Here is a 10,813-nt window from a genome sequence, read left to right as displayed (position 1 = left end):
CGCTCCGCGCTTGAATCTCTCCCTGTTTTTTTTGGCTTTTGAATTAGGGTGCGTTTAGATCACTTTGCATTTTGCATTTTTATATTTTTGGAAGAGATTTTTCAATATTTGAAGTATTAAATGTAGACTAATCACAAAACTAATTACAGATCTCGTTTGTAAACTACGAGACGAATCTAATGATTATTAGAGCATGTAATTAGACTCATTAGATTCGTCTCGTGATTTACAGTCTATTTGTGTAATGCGATTTATTTTTTGACTATATTTAGTACACCATGCAAGCGATTTATAAAAAAATTATATTTTGTGTTTTGGGATCTAAACAAAGCCTTAGTGTCTCATGGATGGTTTCAAAAAGGCAAAGGTAGGATCAGCAGTCAGCATATAAGAGACACCTCTGCTAGGGTAGACTCGCACTACATAGACACACAGAGAGAGGAAGGACAGCCAAAGAAGACACTCACAAATCACAATCGCAAGGAACGAGGAAGCTTGCTCGCAAGGCACCAGGGAGGAAGAAGACAACCACGCACTATTATTACTATTTCTACTGCTTGTGCTTTCCCAGTGTGTCCGCGCGGAGAGAAGCAGACAAGCCAGCTGCGGTAGCAAAACGGGGCATGGCTTCTCACGGTAGCTTCTACTTTGTTCCCTTGCTCCTCCTGCTGATACTCTTGCTCGCGTCTCCTCTTCCTACTGCTGCATTGTACTCATCCAAGCCTGGGAGTGGCGATGCTGGCAATGCCACTGCTGCTGCTGCTGCTGCTGCTGCAAGGCTGAGGCCGGGGAAGGAGCTGCTCAAGTACAGCAGGATCAGGGCTCTGCTCAGGAAGCTCAACAAGCCGTCTCTCAAGACCATCAAGGTCTCTGCTGATAACCTGAAACTAACTTCCATCTTTGTTTAGGTTCTTGATTTGCTAATTTGGTTAGTTGCTTGTTTGATTCTTGTGGCAGAGCCCGGATGGTGACATCATAGACTGTGTACCCTCTCACCTCCAGCCTGCATTTGACCACCCAAAGCTCAAGGGACAAAAGATTCTGGTAACACTAACAACAGCTTCGTTCTACTTGCCATTTACTTATAAATTTACATGCTATGTTAAAACAATTTTTTTGTTCATTCAGGATCCACCGGAGAGGCCAAAGAACTGCTACTTCACCATTAGCGGCAGCGGCAGCGGCAGAGGCAACGATGTGGTGGTGCAGGCATGGCATGCTACCGGCGAGGCGTGCCCGGAAGGCACTGTGCCGATTCGGCGAACGATGGAGAAGGATCTGCTCAGGGCAAGCTCCCTAAGGAGATACGGCAGGAAGAAGCCAGTGCGCCGGGGTGTTCGCCGTGATTCCACAAGCAGTAGCCATGAGGTTTGTTGGTCCTACAAACCTTCTTCTCCATTGCCATACAGAAAGATAGGAAAGGAATTAATAATATTGTGCAACGTTTTCTTTTTTAACAGACGGTATAGTTGCCATAATGTGAATTCGTAACTGTCTTACTTACATGGTAGATGGCACTACCAGTGTTCTGCAATGGCATGCATATATTATTAATTACTCCATAAAACAATTTTAAATATTTTCTTCAGTCGGTACTTAAAACTGCAGCTATAGTATATAGTAGCACGGATTAAATTTCCTCAAATCTATGGATTTATACAGTTGGGATTCATCATCTTCTCCAATTGTATCATAAAAAAATGGAAAGAAAGAAAACAGAAGTTTCTTGAGCAGGGACAAATTAGTAACCTGAGGTGCCAAAACTAGAAAAGTTACAAAAGAGAAGCCGGTGCACTTGGAATAAGATAGCACAACAATTACTACTTGCATGAATCTACAGAAGCTTCACTTGGGAAAAATCCATATGAGAAATGTTACTTTGCTTCTAGGATCAATGGCTGGCTTTGTTCTCTTCTGTAGGCCAGACTTATTTTAGATCAACTGGCTGTTAGATAATTACTCATGCTCTAGCTTGTCTAGATTCTACGCCGGTAGGGGCTCTTGCTCCTGCTCAGTCAAGGCTGCCTCTTCAATGTTGGGCGGCAAATACTATTGTGTATAGTAGCAGCTGCAGTTGGCAGCATGGTAGCAGTAGTGACTAGTAGTAGCAGCAGTAGCTAGTAGTGGTAAAGGCTGCATAACACTATAGCGCCTTACCTTGTAAATGCTCACCTTGACTACTTGTGTCTATAAAAAGAGAGAGCAGTTGTAGCTCACAGATTAAGCAGCTCCACTTCGTATGCTCTTCCTGAGTCCTTCTTCTTCCTCTCATCTTCTTCCTCCACCTGCAAGCAAGAGGGTGTTGTGTGTGTATGAGGGAGTGCCAACAAGTGGTATTCAGAGCTTGAGTGTTCAAGCTTGGTGGCCATGGCTTCCATGGATCGTGAGCATGGGCGCGGGCGTTCTCAGGAGCGTGGCCGTGGGCGCCAGACGACATACGTCGTGAAGAAGACGGTGCGGGACGTCGGCGGCGCGCAGTACCCCATGCTCACTCGCATGAACTACGCCGAGTGGGTGGTGCTGATGAAGGTGATGCTCAAGGCGAGGCGCCTGTGGGCGGCAGTGACCGTGGGCACCGCTGACGAAGAAGACGACCAGTCGGCCATGGAGGTCATCCTCAAGTCCGTGCCGGCAGAGTACGTCGTCCCGCTCGGCGCCAAGGACTCCGCCAAGGAGGCGTGGGAAAGCATGGAGACGATGCGGCTAGGCGGCGACCGTGTGCGTAAGGCAAAGGCGCAGCAGCTCAGGCAGGAGTACGAGGCGATCGCGTTCCGCGATGGAGAAGCCATCGAGGACTTCGTGCTGCGGCTCACTTCTCTGGTGAGCCAGCTAGCGCAGGTCGGCGTCGACATCGGCGAGGAGGAAGCGGTGGCCAAGTACCTGCGGGTCGTGTCGCCCCGGTTCACGCAGATTGCGCTCTCAATCGAGACGCTGCTCGACATGAGCACGCTCTCGATCGAGGACGTCACCGGGCGGCTCAAGGCAGTCGAGGACCGCTCGGAGGCCCCCACCCGCACGACTGCCGGCGGCCAGCTACTGCTCACGGAGGAGCAGTGGGCAGCGCTCCTGCGCGAGAGGAAGCAGGGGGAGGGCTCCTCTGTTTCGCGCAGCGGCGGCGGAGGCGGCGCGCGCGGCAGGCAGCGCGGCAAGCCACGGCGGAAGGCGGAGGGTGTCGGCAAGGACAGCAGAGATCGTGCCGCTGACAAGGATCGTTGCCGCAATTGTGGCAAGATCGGGCACTGGGCTCGCGACTGCAAGGAGCCGCGGCGCCAGGAGCGGGCGCATCTCGCGCCAGGATGACGAGGAAGAGCCTGCGCTGCTCATGGCGCAGGTCTGCACCATCAACACCGAGGCAGAGGATTGCGGCGGGCATGTCGAGCTCGACGAGCCGCGCACGCGGGTCAACCTCGGGCGAGCAGAGGAGGAGGCAGAGGAGATGTGGTACCTCGACACCGGCGCGAGCAACCACATGACCGGGAACCGCACAGTCTTCTCCGAGCTCGACACCGGAGTCGTCGGCACCGTAAAGTTCGGGGACAACTCCGGTGTCAACATCCAGGGGCGCGGCACGGTCGTGTTCCAGTGCAAGAGTGGCGAGGGCGTTGACGGATGTGTACTACATCCCCAAGCTCCGGAGCAACATCGTCAGCATTGGCCAGCTCGACGAGCGAGGCTGCCAGGTACTGATCGACGGCGGCATGCTCTGGATCAGGGACCGCGAGCGGAAGCTTCTCGCCAAGGTCGAGCGCGGCAGGAATCGCCTCTACACCTTGGCGCTGCGCATTGCGCGCCCGGTGTGCTTGGCGGCAAGGTGCGACGATGCGGCGTGGCGCTGGCACGCGCGCTTCGGCCATTTGAGCTTCGATGCTCTGGCCAGGATGGTGCGGCAAGGCATGGTGCGAGGGCTGCTACTAATCGAGCATACCGGCGAGCTGTGCGACAGCTGCCTTGCCGAGAAGCAAAGGAGGCTGCCATTCCCCAAGAAGGCGAGCTACCGCGCTGGCGACACCCTCGAGCTCGTCCACGGCGACCTCTGCGGGCCAATCACGCCAGCAACGCATGGCAGACGACGCTATTTTCTGCTCCTAGTGGATGACTGTAGCCGCTACATGTGGCTGCACCAGCGGTGATCAAGGAGTTCCAAGTGCAGGTGGAGACGGAGACGGGGAAGAAGCTATGCGTGCTGCGGACGGATCGCGGCAGCGAGTTCACCTCGGTCGAGTTCGGCCTCTACTATGCAGGACAGGGCGTTGAACGCCACCTCACGGCGCCGTACTTGCCGCAGCAGAACGGCGTCGTGGAGAGGAAGAATCAGACGGTGGTCGGCATGGCTAGGAGCATGCTGAAGGCCAATAAGATTACGGCGGCATTCTGGGGCGAGGCGGTGAGCATGGCGGTGTTCATCCTGAACCGCGCGCCCACCAAGAGCCTGAAGGGCACGACGCCATTCGAGGCTTGGCATGGGAGGAAGCCGGACGTGTCCTTCCTCAGGACATTCGGCTGCGTTGGGCACGTGAAGAAGACGAAGCCCAACCTCGCCAAGCTGGAAGATAGGAGCACTCCCATAGTGTTCCTAGGGTACGAGCGCGGGAGCAAGGCTTATCGGCTCTACGACCCGGGCAGCAGCAAGGTGGTCGTGTCCCGCGACATCGTCTTCGACGAGGCGGCGTGCTGGGGCTGGGAGTCCGGCGATGGGGAAGCGATGTCAGGCGGCCTGAGCAGCTCTTTCACCGTCGAGTACATGGTGTACTCCGGTGCGGGGGAGCTGGCTCATGACGAAGGGGAAGCAGCACCGTCGAGCGAGTCGTAGGGGACACCCTCGAGTGCGACACAGGGGGCACCCCCGAGCGAGTCGCAGGGGACACCCTCGAGAGCGGCACAGGGGGCACCCCCGAGCGAGTCGCAGGGGACACCCTCGAGAGCGGCACAGGGGGCACCCTCGAGCGAGTCGCAGGGGACACCCTCGAGTGCGACACAGGGGGCACCCTCGAGCGAGGCGCAGGTGACACCCTCGAGAGCGAGGCAGGGGACTCCGATCTCCGCCGCAACGAGCACCGTTTCGTCGATTCGCTTCGTCACGCCTCCGCCGAGTGCCTCCCCGAACATCGACGCCGATTACTCTGGCGAACCACTCCGATTCCGTCTGATGGATGACATCGTTGGCATGGGGAGTCCGCCCGGGCAGGCGGCCCATGTGCTGGATGACCTCGAGCTGCATCTGGGCAGCGCAGAGGAGCCACCAAACTTCGCCGCAGCAGAACAGGAGGCACGCTGGCGGGCGGCGATGCTGGAGGAGATGACGGCGGTGGAGGAGAATCGTACTTAGGAGCTGGTGGATCCGTTGGCCGGTTGCCGGCCGATTGGGCTCAAGTGGGTGTTCTAGGTGAAGCGGAACGAGCGCAGCGAGGTGGTGCGGCACAAGGTGCGGCTTGTCGCCAAGGGATTCGTGTAGCGTGAGGGCATTGACTTCGAGCAAGTCTTTGCGCTGGTGGCGCGCATGGAGTCCGTGCGCTTGCTGTTGGCGCTGGCGGCGGTGAGGTGCTGGAAGGTCCATCACCTGGACGTGAAATCGGCATTCCTCAACGGAGAGCTCGCCGAGGAGGTGTACGTGCAGCAGCCGCCGGGATTTGTCATCGCCGGAGAGGGGCACAGGGTGCTCCGCCTGCGCAAGGCCCTGTATGGGCTGCGTCAGGCACCGCGCACGTGGAACATCAAGCTCGACGCCAGCCTCGCGTCGCTCGGCTTCACCAAGTGCGCCATCGAGCACGCCTTCTACACACGGCGGTTGAAGGGAGGCCTGGTGATTGTCGGCGTGTACGTCGACGACCTCATCGTCACCGGAGTTGAGCAGCGGGACATCGACGCGTTCAAGGAGAAGATGAAGTCGATGTTCCGCATGTTAGACCTCGGTCTGCTCACCTACTACCTCGACATTGAGGTGGAGCAGACCGGGAATGCCATCACGCTCCGCCAAAGCGCCTACGCGAGGAAGCTGCTGTAGCGGAGCGGATTGGGTGAGTGCAGGGCATGCCAGATGCCCATGGAGGAGAAGGTGAAGCTGTCAAAGGAAAGCACTGCCCCCTTGGTGGACGCCACGAGCTACCGGAGCATCGTCGGCGCACTGCATTACCGCACGCACACTTGGCCGGACATCGGGTTTGCCGTGGGGTACGTAAGCCGGTTCATGGCGGAGCCGCGGGAGGATCACCTCGCCGCGGTCAAGCATCTACTCCGCTATGTGGCAGGGACGTGCGACTACGGGCTCGTCTACCCAAGGAGGAGCAGAGGAGAGCTGGAGCTGATTGGGTTCAGCGACAGCGACATGGCGGGTGACGTTGATGGACGAAGGAGCACGACTGGTGTGCTCCTCTTCCTTGAAGCGTGCCCGATCTCCTGGCAATCGATGAAACAGAAGGTCGTCGCGCTGAGCACTTGCGAGGCAAAGTACATTGCGGCGGCGACGGCATGTTGCCAGGGAGTTTGGCTGGGGCGGCTGCTGGCAGAGCTCACCGGAGAAGAGGCTCGGGCACCCGTCCTGATGGTGGACAACCAGTCCGCCATCGCCTTAGCAAAGAACTCTGTCCACTATGACCGGAGCAAGCACATCGACACCAAGTATCACTTCATCCGTGATTGCGTCGACGGTGGACAGATCAAGCTCGAGTATGTCGAGACAGCTCGACAGCTCGGGGACATCCTCACCAAGCCACTTGGGCGCGTTCGACTTATAGAGTTGAGGACCAAGATTGGAGTTGAGGAGATCAAGCAAGAGCAGTGCAATTAGGGGAAGAATTGTTAGATAATTACCCATGCTCTAGCTTGTCTAGGTTCTACGCCGGTAGGGGCTCTTGCTCCTGCTCAGTCAAGGCTGCCTCTTCAATGTTGGGCGGCAAACACTATTGTGTATAGTAGCAGCTGCAGTTGGCAGCATATTAGCAGTAGTGACTAGTAGTAGCAGCAGTAGCTAGTAGTGGTAGAGGCTGCATAACACTATAGCGCCTTACCTTGTAAATGCTCACCTTGACTACTTGTGTCTATAAAAGGAGAGAGCAGCTGCAGCTCATAGATTAAGCAGCTCCACTTCGTGTGCTCTTCCTGAGTCCTTCCTCTCATCTTCTTCCTCCACCTACAAGCAAGAGGGTATTGTGTGTGTGAGGGAGATGTCCTCTGCCTGACTAGTGACTACACAACCTGGCCACTGAAACACATACTCTATTAATTTCAGTCACTGGTCAGTGCAGTGGTTAGACTCCTGTCTACTACTTGTAGCACAGTTTTAAGTGGCCGCATGTGCAATCTCATCTCGGTCTTGATGTTGTTTATTTCCTTAATCAGGAACATAGTTTCCATGCTTATAAAGGTGATTAAATAAGTTCTCTTCGTGTTAGGTTTTTGATGCTTGCTGCTAGGTCAATGACAAAGCTCTCAAATTTCTAGGATGGGTTCGAAACATGTAGTGGCCTGTCATTAAACAGATAGGCCAAATGGTTCCAAAGAACCATGCGTTTACATAGCGTTAAGTAGTCATTCCCCAGTGCAGCTACTGAAGATTCGATTGTTAACTTTGGGGCTAGATATTTGACTTCATCAATTGCAGTAAACCGTCAGCCAACATTGTTGATTCTGTAGATCAACTTTGACTGTTGTCTAGACTGTAAATTTAAGTTCATTTAGTTACAGTACTTTAACAGAAGACATCTTAGTTCTTTCAGTTGATAAAATCGTTGTCTTTGACAAAGCTTATTCTGTTTTTTCTCCACGATTTAGAGAAGATTCTAATATGTAATTTTCGTGTGGACTAACTAGTTAACTGTGCTCTTCATGCAAAATGCTCATGTTCATCTAAATCTGGTAGTTATCGATTCCTTTTAGCTTGATAGTTCTATTACCTATCTCCATACTAGCTATAACTGAAAGCCTTGACGTGTATCAAGTTAGCACATGAGATAAGTCAGTGGAACACAGTAGAAGTTCAGAGTTGAAATAGATTCTCGTTTAAGATATAAGATTCAAAGAACCTCGATTGAATTCACCGAGAAGTACGTCTAATATACAACTAGGAGATGCCCAAGGAGTAAGGGATACACAACATGCAAGCCCCAATGTCGCTCGGAATAAGCACACAAAATTGTTTTCTACATCTGCAGAGAAGCTTCATTAAGCTAATCTATATCCGCAAGTTAGCCCTTCTCGAATTATGAGCTCATTTGACCTGGCCATTATAATACCAACTGCTCTGTCTTGTGTCTGCAGCGTTTAATTGGCCGTGTTAGTACTGTACTGCCAACTAAACTATTCAAATCTCACTACAACTCACTAAACTAGTCAAATCTCACTGCAACTCTTGTTGGTTTACATGTTACTGATGAGTTTTCACTTGGTTGCAGCATGCAGTTGGGTATGTGAACTCTGAGCAGTACTATGGGGCCAAGGCCAGTGTTAATGTGTGGTCACCAAGGATAGGTGACCCATCTGAGTTCAGCCTGTCACAAATCTGGGTCATATCTGGCTCTTTTGGCAATGATCTCAACACCATTGAAGCTGGATGGCAGGTACATTTGAACAGAGGAAAATAAGCCGTCATATTTGCGTGCATGCAAGACAGAGATTGCTGCCTCACTATAAAAAGATGATTATATTAGCAGTATAAATCTCTAATCTGTGTTTTGCTTTTATAGGTAAGCCCTGAGCTCTATGGGGACAGTAACCCAAGATTCTTCACCTACTGGACAGTAAGTGCGTTTATTATCAACAAACGTTGCAGCATTGACAGTCACATCTTTTGCCAACCATAGGATCCTGATCAAACTCACATTTGTGTAGACTGATGCGTATCAAGAAACCGGGTGCTACAACCACAACTGCCGTGGATTCGTGCAGACGACGAACAAGATTGCAATTGGGGCGGCTATTACCCCGAAATCGGTGTACAACGGCAGACAGTTTGACATTACTCTGATGCTATGGAAGGTAACTGCTCGATTCCCGTTGCAAAGCTAATAATGCGGTGTGAGAAATCATGTAATTCAAGATCTGAAGTACAGTAGAGTAGAAGCATTATTTTGTAAAATGTAAGTGGCCACATAAGTTTATCAGTATGCAGTCATTCTCTGACAGCAAGTGGTCCATGGTGTGCAGGATCCGAAGCACGGGCACTGGTGGCTACAGCTGGGCTCGGGCCTGGTCGTCGGGTACTGGCCGTCCTACCTCTTCACCCACCTGGCGCGGCACGCCAACATGGTGCAGTTCGGCGGCGAGGTCGTCAACACCCGACCGTCGGGGTCGCACACGGCGACGCAGATGGGTAGCGGCCACTTCCCAAGCGAGGGCTTCGACCGCGCCGCCTACTTCCGGAACCTCCAGGTGGTGGACTGGGACAACAACCTCATCCCGGCGGCCAGCCTGAAGCTCCTCGCCGACCACCCTGGCTGCTACGACATCCAGGGAGGGTCCAACAGCTACTGGGGGAGCTACTTCTACTACGGAGGCCCAGGGAGGAACGTGAAATGCCCCTGAGATAAAAATCAGGATCTTGTTTTCGTTTCGCTGTTTTTTGCTCTCTTGTTTGTTTTGTTTGTTTAATGTTTTTTTTCTGTTGGGTCCTTTTCTGATAGGAAGTATTTGTTTAGCCTTTCTAGGATACTTTAGGTCTTAGATCTATCTTTTAACTCAAGAGTGCATCAAAACATTAAGACTCGAGAGAGGGACTTGTAAATTTAAGAGCACCTGCCCATATATGCATACTTCGTTCGTTGGTATTCATGTCATTCCGGCTTACAAGTTTAGCTCTCGAATAAAATGTCACTTCTACAGAACCCGATTTGTTCTGGTTGGGAAAACCCACCGCGGTGAATGCTACGGGCAAAACAGTCGCCGACCGTCTGCAGGACATCCCCAACCGCCGGCCATGGATTCTGCCTGGGGGCCACCGTCGCTTTGGCGTTGGTGCAGACCCAATCCGGGAACAACCTCAAAAATATGCATCCCATCTTCTCATACATGCATACTTCGTTCGTTGATACTCCCTCCGTCCAAAAAAAAATGTAAATCTGGCTTCTCGAGAAGTCAAATACTTTAAATTTTGATTAAATTTATACAAAAGATTACTAACATTTGTGTCTCCGAATCAATGTAGGATAGAAGTATAATACATGATTAATCTAAAAATACTTATGTTGTAATATATATATTAGTACTATTTTGTATAAATTTGGTCAAAGTTGAAATTGTTTGACTCCTCGAGAAACGAGATTTACATTTTTTTTGGGACGGAGGGAGTACTCATGTCATTTCGGCTTATAAGTTTAGCTCTCGAATAAATGTGATCGTTATACAATTTAGGTTTTTATTATCAACATTCTTTTTATACTACTAGTGGAGATCCACATGCCGCCACATGTTTGAAAAAGATTATTTAAAAATAATTTGATTACATCCGCAACTACTAACAAATTAACTTCTTTACATATTTTCTTATTGAATGGACATTTGAATATAGAATATATATATATATATATATATATATATATATATATATATATATATATATATATATATCTACACAGGGACCTCCATGCATTATTGGCCCTCATATGAATAACATATTGGTCGGTCAATATATTTCTAATTGGACGAGAGCAAGATTATAAAAATTAATCCCAAACATAGCCGCAAACACCGTTAACGGAGTTGAATCAATTAGCGTGATTGATTGGCCCATCAGTACATTTCCTAAATGTACTAGAGTATTGTATAGAAGGTTAAATAATAATAATAATAATAATAATAATAATAATATATCCAAAATAAAAAC

General features: G+C 51.0%; 1 protein-coding gene across 1 annotated transcript; it reads left to right on the top strand.

Annotated features, from left to right (window-relative positions):
* The first annotated feature begins 427 nt into the window (after window positions 1-427).
* On the top strand, window positions 428-9,767 carry LOC120669775. Its single transcript, XM_039949620.1, has 7 exons — window positions 428-866; window positions 958-1,044; window positions 1,129-1,368; window positions 8,388-8,552; window positions 8,679-8,732; window positions 8,824-8,970; window positions 9,139-9,767. Exons 1-7 carry the CDS (start codon window positions 624-626, stop codon window positions 9,514-9,516), a joined length of 1,314 nt encoding a protein of 437 aa, XP_039805554.1. The 5' UTR covers window positions 428-623; the 3' UTR covers window positions 9,517-9,767.
* The last annotated feature ends 1,046 nt before the right edge of the window (window positions 9,768-10,813 follow it).

The sequence above is a fragment of the Panicum virgatum genome, chromosome 4N (assembly GCF_016808335.1).
Source record: "Panicum virgatum strain AP13 chromosome 4N, P.virgatum_v5, whole genome shotgun sequence".
In the NCBI taxonomy this organism is placed as follows: Eukaryota; Viridiplantae; Streptophyta; class Magnoliopsida; order Poales; family Poaceae; genus Panicum; species Panicum virgatum.
The sequence above is the reverse complement of the archived record's forward strand: the minus strand, read 5'-3'. Positions and strand labels throughout refer to the sequence as shown.